Source organism: Diabrotica virgifera, chromosome 3 (assembly GCF_917563875.1).
Source record: "Diabrotica virgifera virgifera chromosome 3, PGI_DIABVI_V3a".
Taxonomy (NCBI): domain Eukaryota; kingdom Metazoa; phylum Arthropoda; class Insecta; order Coleoptera; family Chrysomelidae; genus Diabrotica; species Diabrotica virgifera.
In genome coordinates this window covers 139,518,359-139,540,172 of record NC_065445.1, presented here as the reverse complement: position 1 = coordinate 139,540,172, position 21,814 = coordinate 139,518,359, and the positions used below count along the sequence as shown (strand labels likewise).

Below are 21,814 nucleotides of genomic sequence, written 5' to 3'. Positions count from 1 at the left end.
TTTATTTACTTGGACCAATGAAAATAATAAATAAAAAAATCATTTTAATTGCTAGCCGTTCACTTCCTCTGCTTACAATGTTCAAACTTATTAATAAATTCGTTAGTCACTTTTTCCAGTACTACGTGATGTATTGGTTCATAATTGTTCTGGCTTTACAACCTACTGTGGGTCATAGCCTCCTCAAGAATTTCTCTGTAGACGTACCTATCCATCGCATTATTAAGGAACCTTATTCTGAGTCTTCATCTTCTTCTGTGGCCAAAAAGTATATCAAGAAGCGTTTTTCTAGCTGAGTCAGTTTGTGCCATCCGTTTTACTGGCGCTACCCACCTCAGGCGTCCTATATTAATGTATTTTACGACTAAAACAATGAACAATTTTTCATGACTTTTTGTTAGAGTCCAGGTGTCTGAACCATACATTAGTACTAGGCGTATTATGGTTTTGTAGAGGTTTAGTTTTGTATTTCTCGATATAATTAAGGTTTTAAGAAGAAAGCCCAAAATAGCATCTGTTTGCCATAAAAATTCTACTGTTTATCTCTGCGTAAGTGTTATCTTCTGAGTAAACGAACGCTTTCAGATATTAGTTCACATTTATCAAAATAATTTTGTCTCAAATCCTGCGGGAATGTTGGTTACCTAATGTAAACACATGATTTTATACAACCTCAAGAAACAAACCTAAAAGGTGGTTAAGGCCTGGATAATGGGAAGAGTAATTTATGAATTATTTACGTCTATTTGAAAAATATGCATTCAAAAACTCTTTAACCCATCCATAATAGTAGTAAAGTGCCCCGATAAAACCAAAAATGGTGTGCTAACTGACCATTCTGTTGAAGTGGAGGAATAATTTAGTTATTTATTAAATCTAATCGCCCCTACTTTTTAATATCTACTCCGAATTAATTTTCAAAGAAGCCTTATATGAAGACGTAAGCATAAAAATCAACGGAATTAATGTCAACAATCTCAGATACGCAGATGACACGGATTGATTGCCTCCAATGACGAAGACCTACAGCGGCTAATTTAGTGTGACCGAAGCATGTGATGAATATGGGCAAAACTTAATACTTCTAAAACAAAACTTATGGTTGTCAGCAAAACGAAGTTACAACCAATCACACCAGAGCGTATGTGCGTATGGAATAACGTTAAAAAAGTCCACAATATTACCTATTTGGGCGCCAACGTTGACGACAACTGGAATATAAAGAGAGAAATAAGAATACGCATTCAAAAAAAAAAAGAGCTGCTTCTGTAAACTAAAGAATATTCTTATTAATAGAGATATCACGTTAAACCTTGAAATTAGATTAATACGCTGCCACATATTCGGCATGGAGAGCTGGATTCTTACAGAGACACTAATTAAAAAATTGAAGGCCTTTGAGATGTGGATCTGTCGACGAATATTAAGGATCAGTTGGGTTGATCGAATAAGAAATAAAACAGCTGTACATCGAACAAATAAGAGCACAGAAATAAAAATAGCAATAAAAATTCAAAAGTTGCAATATTTCGGCCATATAATGAGACATCCAGAGAGGTATAACCTTATACACCTCATAATACAGGGCAAGATCGCCGGAAGAAGAGGCCCAGGCCTAAGAAGAACATCCTGGCTCCAAAATCTCCGAGAGTGGTATCAAGAGACCACCGCCAATCTATTTAGAGCTGCTATAGACAAAGTTATTATTTCCAATATGATCGCCAACGTTCGATATTCGGACAGGGTACTGAAAGAAGAAGGAGTAAATCTAAATACTTATCAAGTTTCAATCAACCAGTAAAGATAATGAAGAAAACCTTCAGAAATTATTAAATGAAAGATTATAAACATTGACATTAAGAAATTATACAGAAAAGTAAAGTCAGAAACATTATTTGACTCACTGTTTTTTTTTTATTAAGCAACAACGAATGCTATTCAGTAATCTACTATCTTCTATATAATATACCAGTTAATAATCAATAGTTTCAATTTTTTTCTGAATTAACACAGAAAATAATTTTACATTTTCGCAGAGTAACGCTTAAACTAGTCATTAATTTACCGTAAACTTTGTATGAAAGTTATCAATGGGACGTCTAGGTTCCAGTGCAATAAACCCCCTAAGAATGAAAAAGTCTGTATCTTCTTTTCATTAATGACAGTGAAATTGACTAATATACAGAGAAATTATTGCTAATATTACGCATCATTTTTTTTTAATATTATCGGTAAAGACGGAATACCTACCAAACGAATTATTGAAATATTGTGGAGCAATAATGGCAGAACAATTTTAACGACATTAATTAACAAAATCATAAAGCACAATAAAATACCGGAAAAAATAGAACGAGCGAACTAATTCTACTATTCATAAAAGGAGATAAAAAGCAGCAAGGCAACTACGGAGGTACAAACTTGGTATTAACTTGTTAAATACTACTCTAAACCTTACAACTAAAATTCTACAAGAACTAATGAATTAGAGGATAATATTTAGTAGATAAACAACAGCGTTTTCGTACTGTAAGATCGTATACAGATGCAATATTCTTCATAAAGAAAATTACTGAAAACCAATAAAGTATAATAGACCAGCATTTCTATGTCTGATTGACTTGAAGAAAGCATTTTTTGACAGAGTAGGACTCTAAAATGTAATCCATCTTCTGTATAATAGAGAAGTCCCCCTAGATATCATAAAAACTATTGTAAAGAGACCTGAAAAACGAAGTGAAAAATCAAGTACAAAAACAAATAGACCGGCAAGATGTCTTAATAGCACTATATGTCGAAACCGACATGTTAACATTAAGATACAGCCAAGAATTTATACAGCCAGCGCAAGGCCAATAATGACATGCATCAGAAACAAGACCCGATACAGCCACAACACAAAGACTACTGGAAACGGTAGAGATGAGAGTACTGAGAAGGATTACATGAAATACGCTGAGAGATGAAGTACGCGAAAGAGGAGTGAATACATTAGAAGACAATGTAACGTGCAGTGTATAAACGAATCGACACTAAATAGAAAAACAAACAGAATAACCACATAAGCAGAATAGGGGAGACATTTGTGGTTAAAATTGCAAGAGACAACTCACCAATCGATAGAAGAAGTATCGACCGACCGCTCAAAAAATGGAGTAACAAACTGCCTTACACTAGAATATCAATCGGCCAGTGAACAAGCAGAATTTCTTATAAAGGGAAAGAAGAAGAAGAATTTTTTTAAAGGTAAATGCCTTCGAGTCCACTTCAAAATAAAAATCATAAAAAGAATATTTTAATAACTTACCTAAATCGGATTTAATGCTGATCTCGTGTTCTATGGCCGCAAAAAGTGAAGCAAAATTTTCAACAGCATTATGTGGCAATATAAAACTCAATTCTTTTCCGTGTCGTCTATCTTTCCTTGCCATTTTGACGAATTGCAGAACCAAATGGTTTATAGCATTTTCATTTGACTTATCCTCCAGGACAAATGTCAAATGGTAGCCGATTCCAAATTTGTTTTTCAAAAATAATGAGCTTCCGCAACATCTTATTTTTCCTTTGGAAACAACAGCTTTTCTATCAGCTAAAAGAGAATTAATAATGAATTATATTACTTACAAAGCAAGATGTTTAAATGAATGACTAAGAATATTAAATCGGAGCATTATTTTCTAAACGCACTTTCTAAATGTTAAAAAACTTACAGAAATCTGGCTTCCGGAACCATGATTATTTACGTCCATTTTTGGGTTTCTTGCGTTTCTCTTTAATTTCTAACGCCTATTTTTCACAAGTCTGGCTTTACCGCCTTCAACCATTTCTTCTTTAGAAGTTCGCTTCTTTTTTTCTTTATTTCTTTCTCTTTTGAAACATTTTGTTGCCGTCTGAAATGTTGTCCATCCTGCTGGTTTATTTTCTTCATTTCGTAGGCATAAATTCGCATTTTAGCTACACTTGAAAAGGTTGTTGATTTAAGTATTGAATTTAGTAAGTCTACCCCTCTGTTTTCCTTCATTGGCCCTTTATATATCTCTGTTCCTTAGTTTTTCGTGGTCGTCATGGTTATTTCTAAGTACTCAAAGTAAGATATACTATAACATATCTTAAAATAAGCAGACATAAGAAGAAATAATTGAAAATTAAAAAGAATAAATCCTTCTGATATCGTAGGTATCTGAGAAGAGTGAATTTTCTCCTTAAGGGAAGTGCATTAGTATGGCCAAATCTGAATAAAATTAAGGAGTTATTCCGAAGAACCTCCTAGAAAACATAAAAAGCTTGTTCAATGAACATCTCTATAAGACCATGCAAAAGCTCTGTACTACTCTATACTCTATACGACCAGATCTGTACGAAAATTTTTGTGAAATACTCCAGCATATCAAGTCACCTAGGGCTCGTTAACACAGAAAGTGTCTTAACCGAGCTCAAACCTTTTGATACCGTTGGTATCTGGGATGAGTGAATTTTCTCCTAAGAGGGACGAGAGCCGTATGGCTAAATCTGAATAAGAATTATAATTTATTTTGTACGAAGGAAATTAAAATATATTACCTAAAATATCAGCTTCGTCCATAAAATGTGTAGTCAATAAAATCACTTTGTCGCGTCTTACATTTTGCAAAACATTCCATAAATGTCTTCTTGAATAGGGATCAACGCCAGCCGTTGGTTCATCAAGTATAATGATCTGTAAAAAGGTTATTAATAATAATAATAATAATATTTATTCATCCTTTAAGACATACAACGTATAGGACATGTCATTAGTTTTACAAACAAACAAACAATAAAATTAATACATGTATAAATTTTATAAACATTTAGGTAATATTTCTGTCCGAAACAAACTCTTCCACAGTATAATAACATTTGGTAAGCAATAAGCTTTTAATGGATTTCTTAAAGAAATATTTATTCATTGTTCTATATTTTTTTGGTAAAACGTTGAACAATCTAATGCTCATATACTTTACTGACATTTCAAATTTACTCGATCTATGACCAGGTACACTCAGCAAGTCGCCACCACGCGTCGAATAATTGTGGAAACTAGAATTTCTGTCATACATATGAATATTATCAACAGCATATAGTAACATTCTGAAGATATAAATACATGGAAAACTTAAAATATTATTCTTAATAAATATGGGCTTACAGCTCTCAAGAGATCTAATTCCAAACATTTTTCGTATTATACGTTTTTGTGTTATAAATATTCTGTCACTGTTGACTGCTTTCCCCCATAAAACTATGTTGTAACAAAGTCTACTATAAACAAGGCTATAGTATACATTTAACAGCGCAGAGATGGGCATAATATTTTTAATACGGGATAATGCATAGTACGACTTATTAAGGGACTTACTGAGCATGTCTTTGTGAACTGACCATTTTAATTTTGAGTCGAGATGGATACCTAAAAATTTTGTATGATTTGAGGAATCCAGTAGTACATTGTTAAAATTTAGGTGTAGTACAGGATTTACAGAATTTAAGTTATTAAAATATATTACTTTTGTTTTGTCTATATATAAAATTAGGTTATTAGATCGACACCAGTCATTAAATCGAGCTAAAAAACTATTGCAAGTAGATGCCAATTTCTCATATGTCTGTGCTGAGACCACAAGTGAAGTATCATCTGCAAATAACGACAGGTCCAAAACATCAAACTGGTTAGATGCATCGTTAATAAACAACAAAAAAATCAGGGGTCTTATACAGAGCCCTGTAGAACTCCCAGATTAATAACACGTTCCTCCGAAATAGCTTCATTGATTTTAACACAAATTATCCTATCTGATAGATAATTGATTAGCCAATCTAAAAATAGGCCTCTAAAACCAATATTATACAGTTTATTGCTAAAAAACGGCTATCAAGACAATCAAAGGCACGGGTTAGATCAAAAAAGAGACCTGCCACATATTCACCTGCATCCAAAGATCTGTAGACCCTTTCACAAAATCTGCAGGCAGCAGGCTGAGTGGATCTACCGGTACGGAAACCATGTTGACAATCACTTACAATTTTAAATCTACCCAAAAACTCAGACATACGGTTATACACAATTCTCTCAAATACTTTGGAAAGTACACACAATAAGGAAATAGGTCTATAATTTGAAATATCTTCCGGATCGTCTTTTTTGTAAATAGGAATAACGATTGCTTTTTTTAGAATACTTGGAAAGACTCCTTTACCTATTGATAAATTTATCAAATATGCAATGTGGTTTATTATATAAGATGACATAGCCTTTAATACTCTACCTTTAATACTTTAATACTATATTTAATGCTATGATTTTTTGGATAGACTTCCTGCCAGTTTCCTTGTTAACAAGATTCCATACAGTTTTATTTTTATTACTTGAATTATTTATCAATTGACCATGGAATTTTAATTTAGATTTTTGTAATAGTTCCGCGTGGTCTTTCTTAATTTTGTTATAATTTGCAAGAGAATTGGCATCTTTTAGTTCCTTATTAAGCCAATAAGCATTTTTTAAATGAACACTAGACTGCTTAACTTCCAGAGTAATCCATTTTTTATTGCAAGTCTGCTTACTGATATTATACCGTTTTACTGGACAGCAATAATCTAACACATATGTTAAACTACTTATAAAATTTTCAAAGGATTTATCAACATTATCGGTTAAATAAATAAATATCGTCAAAGTCAGTTACAGATAGCACAGAAGAAATTTGTTTAAGGTTGTTGTCAGACAAGTCTCTAAAATATTTATAATTAGGCTGGTCATTGGATTTAGTACAGCTCCTATTAATGTCTACTACAAATTCCAAACTAATTGCTCTATGGTCACTTAAATGCGCTTCAAAGACATTAGAATTGCATTGAAGTATATTAGTTGTATTGGTTATAATATAATCAATCTTACTGATAGAAGTTTGGTTCAAACAATTTGTCGCTACCCTTGTGGGAACCATAGAGGTTATGCTAAGATTGTAGCTCATTAGAACATCGTTAAAAAGAATTTTAAATAAACTATTTTCTAAATAATCAATGTTTAAGTCACCACAAATAAAAATATCGTCAACATACCTATTACAGAGTTCAATTGTATAGGAAAACTGATTCAAAAACAAATAAAAGTCTCCACTGGGAGGCCTGTAGATACTGATGACTGCAACTTTTCTTTCACAAAACATTATTTTTACCGCACTGCACTCATAATGCATTTCCACAGCGAACTGGCACACATTGATAATCTGATATTCATACCCACATTTCACATACAGAACCGATCCGCCATGCTCATGGATAGGTCGACAATAACTGGTTACAAGATCGTAACCCGGAGTTACCATTAGAGATATTTCATCCTGCTTACACCAGTGCTCCGCAATACTGACGACAATGGGATTTTCTTGGTCAATCAGAATTTCCAACCTTTCAAGTTTGTTTCTAATGGACGCTGTATTTAACTGTATAATTTTAAAAATTGCCGTATGTTTTGTTTCATTGTCGATAAATACTTCTACTCGATTTGCTCTTTCTTTTTCCTCAATTGAAAAAAATTTCGTATACAGGCTTTGTTTGGCCAAATCGAGGCATCCAACGCCTTATTGTAGTTTGCTTTCGAGATTTCCACTTTGAAAGAAGAATATATATCAGGACGACGAGATGGAAGAGCTGAGCAGCTGGCTTCTGGCAGATTTTTTGACAAAAATTATTGAAAGTCTTCTGCAGATGTTTGCGGTTTCAGATTAAATACGTGTAAAGCAACTGTTTGATCCACTCCTTCAACATTAGAATTTCCAGAATAGTTACCCACTAATAAGTTTTTTTTGGGTGTTCTTTTTTTGTAAGTCACTCTCTGCCAATCCGTAGGAATGTTACTGCTTATCTGCATGTTGGCATCTCCAGTTTTTTCGGTTCGACTAGATGCAGGTATTATATTTTGCGCTCGGTTTATGGCTTCGCTGACATCTTTAGCGCTAATTGAGTTGTTTCCTTATATTTCACCTGGCCTATTGTTGACTCTGGTGAATTGAATACTTGTTTATTGTTATCAGCTTTGTGTTTAGATTTTTTAAATAAAGAATAGTCAGTTTTTTCCGGAACTTGTTTTGTTTCCAATTGTTTTAATGAATCAATTTGTGTATTTAATAGGAATATTTTTTCCTTTAGTTCTGATATTAATAGATCTTTTTGTTTGATAATATATTTAAAGATGTGTATATCTACCTTATTTTCTGTCGACGCAGCTAAGTTTTCGATGGCATCGAAAAATTTGTCATCACAGTCGCCGTTTGCTTTATCTTCGGTTTTTTCACAACATTTAGTAAAAACTTTGTCAAAAATTTGTAACTCCAGTTTTTTGGCACAACTGGGATGATAACAGCTATCACATATTATACACTTTACCGGTGAAACAACTTTAGATTTACATTTTCTGCAAACTATATTACTACTGACATCGGCAGTGTTATTTGAACGTGCTTCTCCTGCCATGGCTACTGACTGATATTAGTATACCTTTTTATAAGAGTACATAAGTATTTTGACTAGAACAACTCAACTAGTGAATATCTAATGAGCTGAAGAGAACTGAACTATAAAATGAACCATAAGTAATGAATACTGAAACGTATAACGAACTGAAGATTTTAAAATGAAATAAGAATGACTTGGCTCTAATAATTATCGTTAACAGCTCTAGGATAGTTCTTTTACGAGGTTTTAATCAAGTAAAGATTTATAAATTACCAGGTGGATATGAATTTCTATTGCTGAAAGGAACATAAAAACCAAATTGGAGTTGTTTTCATAATTATGGTCTGCAAAGATTTTCGGACATTTGATGCCTGAGTGGCTTTTTTATCAACATTGTGTCCTATACGATTTAGTCAACACGCTAAAAATGCAACTAAAATACAGTGTTATACCACACCTACTTAGATTTTTTCTACAGGCCGGGTTCCATAGTGTAAGGACTGATGTATAAAGCAATATATTGTTGTCCGTATCTTACCAATAGAAGGTACGTAATATATAATAAAGTTGCTGCTTCTTATTTGCTTCTATTTATCATTATCTCCTGTATAATTATATTTGTGTGCCTTTAGCAAAACAGTTATTGATCATAATATAACATATTTAATATTACCTCAGATATACCTTTAATATTACCAGACCTCAAACTGGTCTGGGTGTGAATGAAATTAAAGCTTCGTATGATTAATTAACAGACATACTAAATAATATTCCCTGAGAGAAGAGTCATAATTGGAGGTCTACATGTGAGTCAATTAAATAGAGAATATCAAGCAATACATGGAGGACGATGCTTTGGAACTAGAAATGAAGTTGTATATTTATGATATACTGGAATTATCAACAGCATTAGATGTCGCGGTTGTTGTTGTGCCGCTTATGAGCCACTATAAAAAACTGCTAATTTTTAATTAGTTTCTGAAAGGAGTAGGTTCGCTTCTCTCCCCTTTCCAACAGACTTTTCCCTGATACTCGTCGGAGTATTTTCATCTCTGTTGTTTCTAGTCGTCGTCTTGTTTTAGATGTATCAGGTCTTGCCTCTGCCGTGTATGTCAATATAGGTCTAATTGCTGCTTTATAGACTCTTGCTTTTGTGTCTTGTCTTAGGTGTTTGCGCTCTTCCAGATTGTGTCATTAAGAGATTTACTTTTAAGTTTTGTTGTCGTACTTCCTGATCAACATCTCCGTAACTAGTTGTATAATTATTATATTCCGAGATATCTAAACCTTGCTTCCTGTTTTATTATTTTCCCATCAATTTCGATTTTACATCGTAGTGAGTATTTAGATGTTGTCATACATTTGGTTTTTTCTGCTGATATAATATTGTATTTATTGGTTGTTGTATTGAAGATGTGTTAGTCTTTGGAGATCGTCTTCTGTCTCGGCGATTAATGCGGAGTCGTCTGCATAACATAATATTTGGATTTCTTTGTTCCCCATTCTGTAGCCATGATTTTACGTACTGCTTCTATGATTTGTTCCATTATTATATTAAACAGCAGTGGGCTTAACGAGTCACCTTGTCTGACTCCGTTTTGTACTGGTATAAACTGCGTTAGTTTTCCATTTATCTTTGCCTGTATTCGATTATGAACGTAGATGTGTTCGATGGTTTGTGTAATATTGATTGGTATGTGTCTTCTATACAGTAAATGTAACACGTCTTCGACTTGGATGCGATCAAAAGCCTTTGTCAGGTCTATAAAACATAGATATGCTGGTTTATTTTACTCAAAGGCCTTTTCTGTGATTTGTCTCAGTACAAATACGGCGTTTGTTGTTCATCTGATAAAGTTGTTAGTTTATTGATTTTGTTGGTTAGGACTTTTGTGGTTAGCTTAAATGCGGTGTTCAGTAGATTTATACCTCTATAATTGTTGGGATCTTCTTTGTCTCCTTTCTTGAACATTGGTATCATTAGGCTGTTTCTCCATGCGTTTCGTATCTTGCAGTGCAATATTAGTTTTTGTATAAGTTTTGTCGGCTCTAGGGTTATACTTTCTCCTCCATATTTTAGAAGCTCGTTGGTTATTCCATCTGGTCCTGGTGACTTTCTATTTTTGAGTGAATTTATGGCTATCTCTACTTCCTGAAAACTGATTTCTATTCTTCTTCTTCTTTGCGCGACTAGGATTACTCCACTTTGTCTGCCTCTTATTCTGTTTCAGTTGCTGTTGACTGTACATTGTCTTTACACCTTTTCGGCGGCCTTCTCTTCTGCTATACGGCTTGTTGTTTTTACAGATGTTCGCTAATCTATCTGGTTCCATTCGGTTTACATGTTCGTTCCAGTTTTTCTTTTATGTTTTTATCCACCTGTTAATATTTTGAATTTTGCATTTTGCATCGTTCTCGTATACTTCTGTTGCTCTGTTTTCTATTTCGTGTCATTATTTCTATTTCGTGTCATAATTATTCAGGTAGGTTATTGTTTTGACTATTATTTTGCTGTCCTTTAAACAGTTCCGTCAAGTGTCTTTACCATTCGTTGACTAGTATGTTATTTTATTCCTTCAATTCTTCCATTTCTTTCCGTTGGTTTCGTATGAATCTTCATATTTGTTTTTGTGTTCCGTAGAAGTCGCTTTCCATCCTTTTTGTAAACTGTTCCCAGTGTTCATTTTTTGTTATTCTTACCGATTGCTTTATTTCATTTCGTATTCTTCTATAGATGTCTCTGGATTCTGGAGTGTTGGATGTTTTATACTTCATTTCGCTTTTATTTCTTTTCTGAATCATGGTGTATTGTTCTTGTTTCTTTTGTTCAGTATGACTTTGCGTTTTCCTAGAGCTTCTGTTGCTACCTCTTCAATGTTGTTTTTAATTTTCTCCCAGCTCGCTTTTATATCGTCGATGTCGTCTATTTGTTTCAGCTGTATCTTCTGTGCTAGCCTCCTTTGGTATATTTCTCTTGTAGAATGGTTCCACAGTAAATTCTACATTGAACTTTCCTCTGTGATTTCCTGTAGAAAATGTTTTGTTGTTAGCTTCATTCTTATTTTTGCTAGGACTAATTTGTGTTCACTCCCTGCGTCTGCTGAGTTTAAAGTTCAAATATCGAGAATCTGCTTTGGGTGGATTTTTCAATTAGTAACTATAAAGCCAATCATAGATGTGTGCCCCCTGGAGTTTTCAAATATATATTTATAATGAAGCATATGGTCAAAAATATAATATTTTTTTCGCACAGGCATTTGCCATTCAGCCAGTCACAATTTTTGAAGTTCTTCCTAAAGCAAAGAAAAGAAAGTAATTATCACAATATCTATTTGATTATTAGTAAGGAATAAACATGGTTATTCGCTTCTCGTCTAGGGGCCCATCAAGATATCCAGAGAGAACGGCAGTTCTCACCAGTGGCGCACAACACCCCTACAAGCGACACTATATATACACGAAATTTTCGATTTTCTAAACCTGACGGAATTGAAAATTGGGCCAAATCCTATATTAAAGTTTAGGAAAAGACTCGTCCATCCATATGTTACTTCTCCATTTTGGTCCAAGGGTGTGGATTTTACGGCCCTTCTCATTTAAAGCCTGTTTTTCGTTCTCGTCCCCAAAACTCCCAAAAATTTCAAAAATTTAGCCCGACCTTTGCGGTTTCTGATATCATAGATCATTACCTTTCCAACGCATGTTTAATTTTGAAAATCGGTTATACCATTCAAAAGTTATCGAGCTCAGAAATATGACTCAATTTTTATTTAAAAAATGGAAAATGTTTGTGGATATGTATGTACAGTCGGAAAAATGAAAGAATACCCATGAACGAACATATAAAACACGCTATATTTTCCTGTCACCCTGTCACAAAGAAAATTGTCCAGTGCAAGTACATGTAACAATAATTATTACATTTAATTGCGCTGGCCAATTTTTTGTGTGACACGGTAACAGGAAAATACAGCGTGTTTTATATGTTCGTTCATGGGTATTCTTTCATTTTTCCTACTGTATGTATGTATGTATGTATGTGTGTGGAAAAGTTAAACCGATCTGAATTTTTTTTTCTGTGTTTCAAGAGGGTGTGAGGGCCGATTCAGAACCGGTCTAATTTTTGACTTCTGACTACCCGTAAGTTATCTAGAGGACTAGGTAAATACAAAATAGCATATTTTTTGGGCGTATATATCTTAGGTTCAAGGAAAGACAGGAAAACCGCAAATACACCAAATCAATAAGGTTGAGTTAAGCTTTCAAATGGCGTTCAAGCGATCAAGCTGAGACATACGCAGTGCTCACCATAGCCAAAAAACTGAAAAATTAAACTTTGAAAATTTTGGTTTTTCGACAATTACTCAAAATTTCAACCTACGAATTTCGCCAATAACTGAGCGTTTGTAGAAGAACTCAGGACGCGTTTAACGGTGTATACCTTATATCTGGGAAAATTCGAATTTTTAAGTTATAGGCTTCATAAGTATGATCAAATCTATTTCTTATGGGAAAAAACGGTTTTTCAAGCTCAATAATTCCTGTAATACGTTCAGTTATCATAGTCGATCGTGGATGCATCAGATACTACTTGTCAATACGTTTCCAATCCATGTTTAGTGATCAACATCAGGTAAGCCGTTCAGAAGTTATAGAGCTCCAAAAGTAGAATGAGTCCAGGAACTGAAATTTTTCACTTCGCAATTTTTACAGAATGGATCGATTTGCTTAAAAATTTGACAATAAGTAGTGGATAGTCCAAGGATCAAAATCTATATGATGCCGAAAGACGCTTTTACCATGGGGTGGTTGCCACCTCATCACGAGAGTGGAATTTTTTTTTATATTTTGACCACAAATGCTGGTAAAAATATTAATTATAAGCAAAAAATGTTCATTATAAATTTTTTTGATAAAATTAATAGTTTTCGATTTATTAGTTATCGAAGCTGTTAGTTTTATATCGGAAAGATTACCAGATAACGGCAGTTCTCGCCAGTGGCGCAGAAATACACACCCCTACTCGCGACACTATTATATATACGAAATCTTCAAGTTCAAAAAAAGACTCACCCATTCGTATGTCAACCATCCATTTTGGTCCAAGGGTGTCGATTTTACGGCCCTTCCTATTTAGGGTCTGTTTTTCGTTCTAGTCCCCAAAACTACCAAAAACTTCGAAAATTTAAGTCCGACTTTTGCGGCTTCTAACAGTACTGATCATTACCTTTCCAACGCATGTCTAATTTTGAACATTACCAGAGAACGGCAGTTCTCGTCAGTGGCGCACACCCACACCACCCTACACGCGACACTATATATACACAAAATTTTCGATTTTCTAAATCTGACTGAATTGAAAATTGGGCCAACTCCCATCTTAAAGTTCAGAAAAGACTCATTTATTTATGTCAACCATCGATTTTGGTCCAAGGGTGTAGATTTTACGGCTCTTCCCATTTAGGGCCTCTTTTCGTTCTCGTCACCAAAACTCCCAAAAAGTTTAAAAATTTGTCCAACCTTTACGGCTTCTAATAGAACTGATCATTAACTTTCCAATGCATGTCTAATTTTGAAAATCGGTTATACCATTCAAAAGTTATAGAGCTTAGAAATGTGACTCAATTTTTATTTAAAAAAGGGAAAATGTTTGTGGATATGTGGATATTTTTCTCTGTGTTTAAAGAGGGGGTCAGGGCCGATTTAGAACCGGTGTAGTTTGTTACTTTTGACGACCCATAAGCCATCTATAGGACTTGGTAAGTACAAAACGGCATATTTTTGGGGGTATATATATGCGGATCACGAAGAGGCAGGAGAATCGCAAATAAATCAAATCAATAGCGTTGACTTAAGCTTTCAAATAGTGTCTAAGCCGTCAGGATCAGACAGATACACGGCTCAGTATAGCCAAAAAACTGAAAAATTAAACTTTGAAAATTTTTTTTTTTTTCGACAATTACTCAACATTTCAACGTACGAATTGCTCCAATAACTTAAGGTTTGTAGAAGGACTCAAGACAAATTTAACGATGTATACCTCATATCCGGGAAAATTCGAATTTTTAGGTTATAGGCTTCATAAATATGATAAAATCTATTTCCTGTGGGAAAAACGGTTTCGAAAGCTCAATAATTCTTGTAATAGCTTCAGTTATCATACTTGACCTTAGATCCATCAGATACTACTGGTTAATACGTTTCAAACTCATGTTTACTGATCAAAATCGGTTAAGCCGTTTAGAAGTTATTAAGATACAAAAGTATAATCCAATTAACGATTATTCCCCAAATGGTTTATGTAGTTGTAGTGGTTACGACGCTAAATTTGATCTAGCAACGGGCAATCCGACTTCATTTACCGGCCATCTCAATATATTTTTTTTCAGTCTATTTCGAATACAAAAAAATCTAGTGTACATTCGATTGACATTAGATTATTTGGGAGATAATGCAACAAAGGTGACAATTTATAAAGCTTGACGTGTAATAGAGGAACATTGCATTCAACTTCATACATTTAATTTATAAATAACTTTGAAAAACTCCTGATACAAGAATAAAAAACCGCTAAACGCCGTAAAAATGAGTGGCGCATAAAATATTCCAGCTACAAAAGATCTGATATGAATGTTACGTGGCGCGAAAATGGATTTTCATTTGATGCAAAACAAAATTTTAGTTTTATTTTAAAATATTTTTCCATAATATTTGCTAAATTTGAAGTAAACGCGCCACAAAAGAGTTTCAAAATTCAAACTGTACCAAAGTTACTCTTTTGTGGCGCGTTTACTTCAAATTTAGCAAATATTATGGAAAAATATTTTAAAATAAAACTAAAATTTTGTTTTGTATCAAATGAAAATCCATTTTCGCGCCACGTAACATTCATATCAGATCTTTTGTAGCTGGAATATTTTATGCGCCACTCATTTTTACGGCGTTTAGCGGTTTTTTATTCTTGTTAAATTAATACACAAACTAGAAAAATGTAATATTGATTCTCAGTTCGTTAAAAGCACAGAGATTAGCCATGAGTTCTCCATTTTGCGTTGACATGGTTTTCATTAAATCTTCGTTTTACTCCTGGAGCTATTTCATTTCCGACTCATGCATTAAAATCAACCATAAGAATTCAGTGTTCTTTATGAGGTATGTCATCCAGGATGGTTCCCAGCTAGCAAGATAACGTTACATTAACGTTAAAATTAGGTTTTTTTGTATTGTTACGTAACATCTATCAAAAACTGACGTTACTGATACGAAATTTTAATACGTATATTATACGTATGAATTTATTCGTTTCTGAAACGTGGCTCTTTGGTAGGTTTTAATGCGTATGAATTTATTCGTCTCTAACACGTGGATTTTTGGTAGGTATAGACACGTATAAGATCTCGTTTGAGATTGCAGCGCCATCGCGTATTTATTTTGAACCTTTCATTAATACCTAACCTTACATTTCCGTGATTAAAATCGTGTTTGTTTTTATGGAGTATGGAGTTATGTAAAAAAAAATCGAATTATTATTGTTGTGTCCCTCAATGTGATTCTTGGAAAAAGCTTACCTAATAGTTATTTATCGTTTCATTCTTTCCCTAAATAGGATAAACAAAATAGAATTATATTCAATGACAGTTTAGTTGAAAAACGAAATGTATTGAAATACATATCTTCTAAAAATGGGGAAGCAGCCTAGTCCTTATATGAAAGTGTGCTGTTTACGAATGAAGATTACTTCAAGGGTATGTTTATGTATTGTAATATAAAGTAGCTATTAATAATTTTGTCTCTTTCTCTCACATAAAAGTCAAATATATAATAAATGTTTATTTCAAATATTTAATAAATGTGTCATCATCATCTATGTGGTTTTATTTACACAATAATTTTAAGTCCTATTTATAAATATCATTTACACCGAAAATTCTCCTAGAAAGTGACGTTTTTGTGACGTTAAAACGGTTACGAAGGAATAACGTAAAATTGTTACGTAACATCGCTGTGACTTTTTTACGTATATTTTAGGTAAAATTTGATGTAACTTTTGTCGTAACTTCTCCCAAAATGTTGACGTTTGTTTGACGTTATATATACGAACACTGTTAGCTGGGTTTGCATTCCTCGGGGCTATAGATAGATAAATAAGAAACATATAATAAAGAATTATTGACCGCAGACGTTCGGATACAATTAGCGTCTCTTTGCAAAGACAATGACGTCGACTTTGCAAAGTAACAAGACACTTACTCGACACACACACTACACATGGCACTAGGTACCTGACTGCAAAATTCACCGTACCTACCATGCCAATGGCCATTAGTTGTCGATGCATTAACTAAATAAATAAAAAAAAGATATAAAGAATTATTCCTAAATTAAAAAGACAAGCGTCAAAAACGTGCTTATTAGACTGTAAATAAGAAGTAGAAAGGACAATTGACATTAGTAAAGAAGCTAATAAAATGAAATATTAGGACGTAGTCGTAGGTATTAGTCCATTAAAAACATAAAAATTAAAAAGGATCTAAAAAAGAAAGAAAGTTACTCCTTTCTAAAAAAATAATTTATATGAAACTTACTTTTGGATCACCAATGAGAGCAATACCAATAGAGAGTTTCCGTTTTTGTCCCCCGCTTAAGCTTCTACTGGCTGTGTCAATTTTGTCAAGTAAATCTATTTCTCTTATTATCTTCTCGATTGCGGACTGTCTGTTCGATATTCCTTTTATGGCTGCAAAGAATTCCAAGTGTTCTCTTGGTGTCAGATCGTCGAACAGGATATCATGCTGCGGGCAAACTCCTGTCATTCTTCTTATTTTGTCCATTTCATTGGGGTTACTGTAAAATGATATAAAGGATACATATTAAAAAATGTAACATATATTTTTATAAGTATAGCGGATGAGGAAATTAGTCAATCCAAACCCGAATATATCCAAAAGTTTTTTTTTTAGGTAACTTGATGTGTTAGTCCTGCAGTAACAACAACTAACAAGTAACTTTAACAAGTAAATATCCATAGTTTTTAAGAAATGGGCGTAACCTACCATCGCATATGGTACCGCCACGTATGTTTGGAATGATATCAAACATGCATATTTACTCTCTAAAAAGACAGAAAACAACATCATGTAGAAATAAAAGTAGAAAATATTAGGCTTATAAATGTCTTCTTCTTCTTAAAGTGCTGTCTACTTAACCCTCCATTACTCGCACACCAGCCATGTAAATAACTTCCTGTAACTCTGATTGTAGTGGAGATTTTGAATTGCTGCTGCATATACCTCTTCATTTGTCAGTCAACTGGGGGTGAAGTCCAAGTACAGTGCAAAAAACAGTATTGCACTTTTATTATTAAGAAACACGTTGCGGTACACCGGGTGCGGGTATTTGTGCACAAATTTTTGTGTTTAAATCAGATATCGATAGTTTTAATTAGTAAGGTAATTTAAGACCTTTTTCTTTTTTAAATGTTTATATATTTGTTTATTTATATTTAGATATGGATTACGAGAAGGAGAAGCAAAGATTATTAAAATTATTTGAGGAAGTATCAACTGATGAGGAAACGTATGATGATGATGATGAATAAAGTTACTTTTGATTAAAGTAATATAATGTTGACACAAATTCATATCTATAAAATTATATGATCATAATATATTCATTAGATAATAGTATATTATTCAACGAGCATGTAATGATGGCTATTACTCACGATGATGAAGTTTGCGACACGAGCCGTAGGCGAGTGTCGTAATTCGTCAGAGTGAGTAATAGCCATTACATGCGAGTAGAATACTATACTTTTTCTACGACTTTTTTTATTTTAATTAGTAAAAAATTTAATTATTAACTACTCGAGATTTAAATTACAATAATTTACAGAAATACCTAAATACTATTTACCCCTAGGACGTGGCTGAATAATCGGTTGCCTACTATTACTAAATTCTTATCTATTGTAAAAATACAACTAGAAATAGTCAATATAAGTTCTATTCGTTTCCGAAAAATTATAAGCTTAAATTTGTACCTACTGTCAGTGAATCTAATAAATAGGAAATGGCTGTTGTCTGTGGACGTATTTCATAATATATAGTTATAATGTATATTTACATTTAACTATATATAATATAATAATATATAACTATACATAATATGTTATAACATATTTAACACAATATAACTTGAAAAACAAACAAAATATTAGTTGTAAATTCCAATTAACATAAACAAAATCTGCTAATGTCACTGCCACTAAATTAAATGATAAACGTCAAAATTTTTAGTAAACAAGATATAAACGTACAAAATATACTGACATTGTTTCAGTTAAAATTCCTTTAAAAATTTTTCGAAGTTAATTATTGGTATAAATTACAATAATTATTGTATTAAATAAACAAGTTTAAGTAATTTTATTTGCAGTTTATATACGATTAATATTAAAAGTGGCATGCGCCACTTGAATCTAACTTCAGCCCGTGAGTAATGACCCGTGAGTAACTTCAGCCCGTGAGTAATGAATTATTACTCACGGGTACAGTAATGGGCGCTATTATCTATGAAAAAATAGCGAATAATGAGCATGTTATTAAACGGTCGTAGAAAAAATAATTTTACACAACTTTTTTCAAAAAAAAATTTTTTCTTTAATATTGCTGACCCATATTTTTGGACCCGGTCTTCAGTACCGTGTGCGAGTATGCGATCACAAAAAATTGACGCGAGTAACGGAATGTTAATGGAGGTTGGCTGCTACAATTGCAGACTCTTCTCTGTCTTCAGCTGTTCTTATTAGCTGTTCAAATTTAGCCCCGTCCATTGTCGGATGTTTCTGAGCCACGATAGTCTTTTCCTTCCTAGTCCACTCCTTCCCTCGATCGTTCCTTTTACTATAAGTTGAGCATATTGGTACTTAAGTTGAGAACAACTTCCAACATTTCTCAGTATGTGGCCTAGGTATGATGTTTTTTTAACTTTCACTGTGTTGAAAAGTTCTCTTGCCTTGCGTATTCTATGCAACGCTTCTTCGTTTGAGGTATGCAATATCCATGAAATTTTGAGAATTCTCCGGTAGATCCACATTTCAAAGGCCCCCAACTTATTTACGATTAATGTTTTAAGGATCCATGTCTCAACTCCATAGAAAAGAATCAACCAGATGTAGCATTTGGGTAAACGTAGTCGAATTTTAAGTTTTATTCTAGAATCACAAAGCAGCTTTTTGATTTTTTCGAAAGATTTTCTGGCTTGTTCTATTCTCGATCTTATTTCGAGATCAGCATTTAGGCTGCTATCGATCCAACATCCCAAGTACTTAAATCTATTAACTTGTTCTAAAATGTGCCAATTTATTGTGAAAGGTTGAGGTACGTTTTGGTTTTTTCGGATTGACATCACTTTGGTTTTTTTAATGTTTATTTTCATTTCAAATTGCTCACAGGTCGAGTTGGTCTTGTCGATGAGTCGTTTTAGACCCAAGTCGGAATCCGCAATCAACACCGTATCGTATAAATATCTACAAACCACCAAAATAAGATAGGCTGGGTACAATACTTCCCAAACGTGTAACTAAGTATGTCAGAGGCTAACAGCTATCACGAAATGTGAAAACGGGGTCAAATGGGTCAACGAGAATAACCTGCACTTTGATTTTGATACAACGAAAAAGAACACATGTCATTTGGTTGCCTGACACAGATATCCATCCGGACGTCTTCTTTGTAATCACCGATAAGAAGAGAAAACTACTTCCTTTACACAGAACACTTGCTACAGACTTCCCAAACTGGATCTTGGAGATGTGTGTAATTGTACTCCTAGTATAGTTTATTTCAAGACCTAGATCGAATTTTAAAGAGCTTACTGGAAAATATATCCGGAAAATCCTTTAAAAAGGAATAAAATATTATCAATCCTAAACGTTTTCGATATATAAAATATCATCATGAGTATTTAGAACTGGTTGATCATATGCTGAGCCACCAAAAAATACCTGGGTATAAACTGTATAAGTATAACTACTTGTTGCATTAATATAGTTGCTTAATATTCCAAACTATGGGTAAAATGTATAAAGATAAGGCCCTTAGGCATTGCATGACCCCATCACGTGGGTTGTTAAACAGGTAGGTTTCCACATGAGGAATGTTGGATGGCAACTGTGTTGCCATAACTTGCCATCCAACATTCCTTACGTAGAGACAAATCTACCTGTTTAACAACCCACGTAATGAGGGAGTCATGCAGTGCCTCATGGCATTAGGTTTATAAATTTTATTCATCGTTTGAAATTTTAAGTAACTATGATATTGTAACAAATTTGTATACCATTTAAAGGGTTTATACCCTGTTATTTTTTTGGTGGCTCAGCAAGTGCTCAACTAGTTCTAAACACTGACGATGATATTTTATATATCGAAAACGATCTGTTTAATGCAGCCCTTAAAGAGATAAACAAATATGTAAATAAAAAAGTATGAAATATGCGCATAAATATGCAGTATTTTATGCAAAAATATGCAGTATTTTATGCAAAATATGCATATTTATCTAGAAAATATGCATGTAATAAAAAATATTTACAATATATTTTATTTACAAAAATACTTACAATATTTTAAATACATAACATATATAATTATTTTAACATATAAATATTATTTTGAATTGTGGTAACAATAGATTATCAAATGATGTTCAAAATTTTCTAATAAAAACTTATGGCTTATATCTGAATACATATATTTGTAAATAGAAAAACTTCTTTCGACATCAACTGATGTAACTAGGGCATTTTTCAAATTTACTATAATAGATGGTTCTAAATTAAGTGGTTCGGAAAATGTCCCAGCTAGTACTTGAACCACTTCAGAAAGAACCTGGTAACCACTATTTTTTTCCATGGTTACTTTAAATTTTTGAAAAATTTCCTTTCCAATAGTACCTTTAACGTTTTGACACAATGACTCAAATTCTGTTATTAAAACTATACTCTTTAACAATGATAATTGGAGGATTCTAATTGAGTTATAGTTTTCTGGACAAAACTATAATTTGATTTTATGAATGACATTTGCTGTTGGAGGATGTTATTTTGGAAGGCTTGCTTAGCTTCCAATAAAGATTGGCAACTATCATCCGTTAAAAGGTTAAATATTTTTTTAAATCAACAAAATGATCAGCATAGAAATTAGCTCCTCCCAACCATGTTCCCCATCGTGTTAAAATGGGTTGCGGTGGCAGTGGAATAGCAGGAAGTATATCTCTCTAACATTGTATTCTTACAGGTGATTTCAGGAATACCTTTTTGACGCTCGCTATTAAA

General features: G+C 33.2%; 1 protein-coding gene across 3 annotated transcripts in view; it reads right to left on the bottom strand.

Annotated features, from left to right (window-relative positions):
- LOC126881333 (cholesterol transporter ABCA5-like) overlaps positions 1 to 21,814 on the bottom strand; it is a 230,361-nt gene that overhangs the window by 73,365 nt on the left and 135,182 nt on the right. For all 3 annotated transcript variants that reach the window (XM_050645556.1, XM_050645555.1, XM_050645558.1), the window contains 3 exons: positions 17,061 to 17,319; positions 4,561 to 4,696; positions 3,308 to 3,589 (listed from right to left, as the gene is read on the bottom strand). In XM_050645556.1, coding sequence (XP_050501513.1) covers positions 3,308 to 3,589; positions 4,561 to 4,696; positions 17,061 to 17,319 — 677 coding nt within the window. The remainder of the gene's footprint in view (positions 1 to 3,307; positions 3,590 to 4,560; positions 4,697 to 17,060; positions 17,320 to 21,814) is intronic.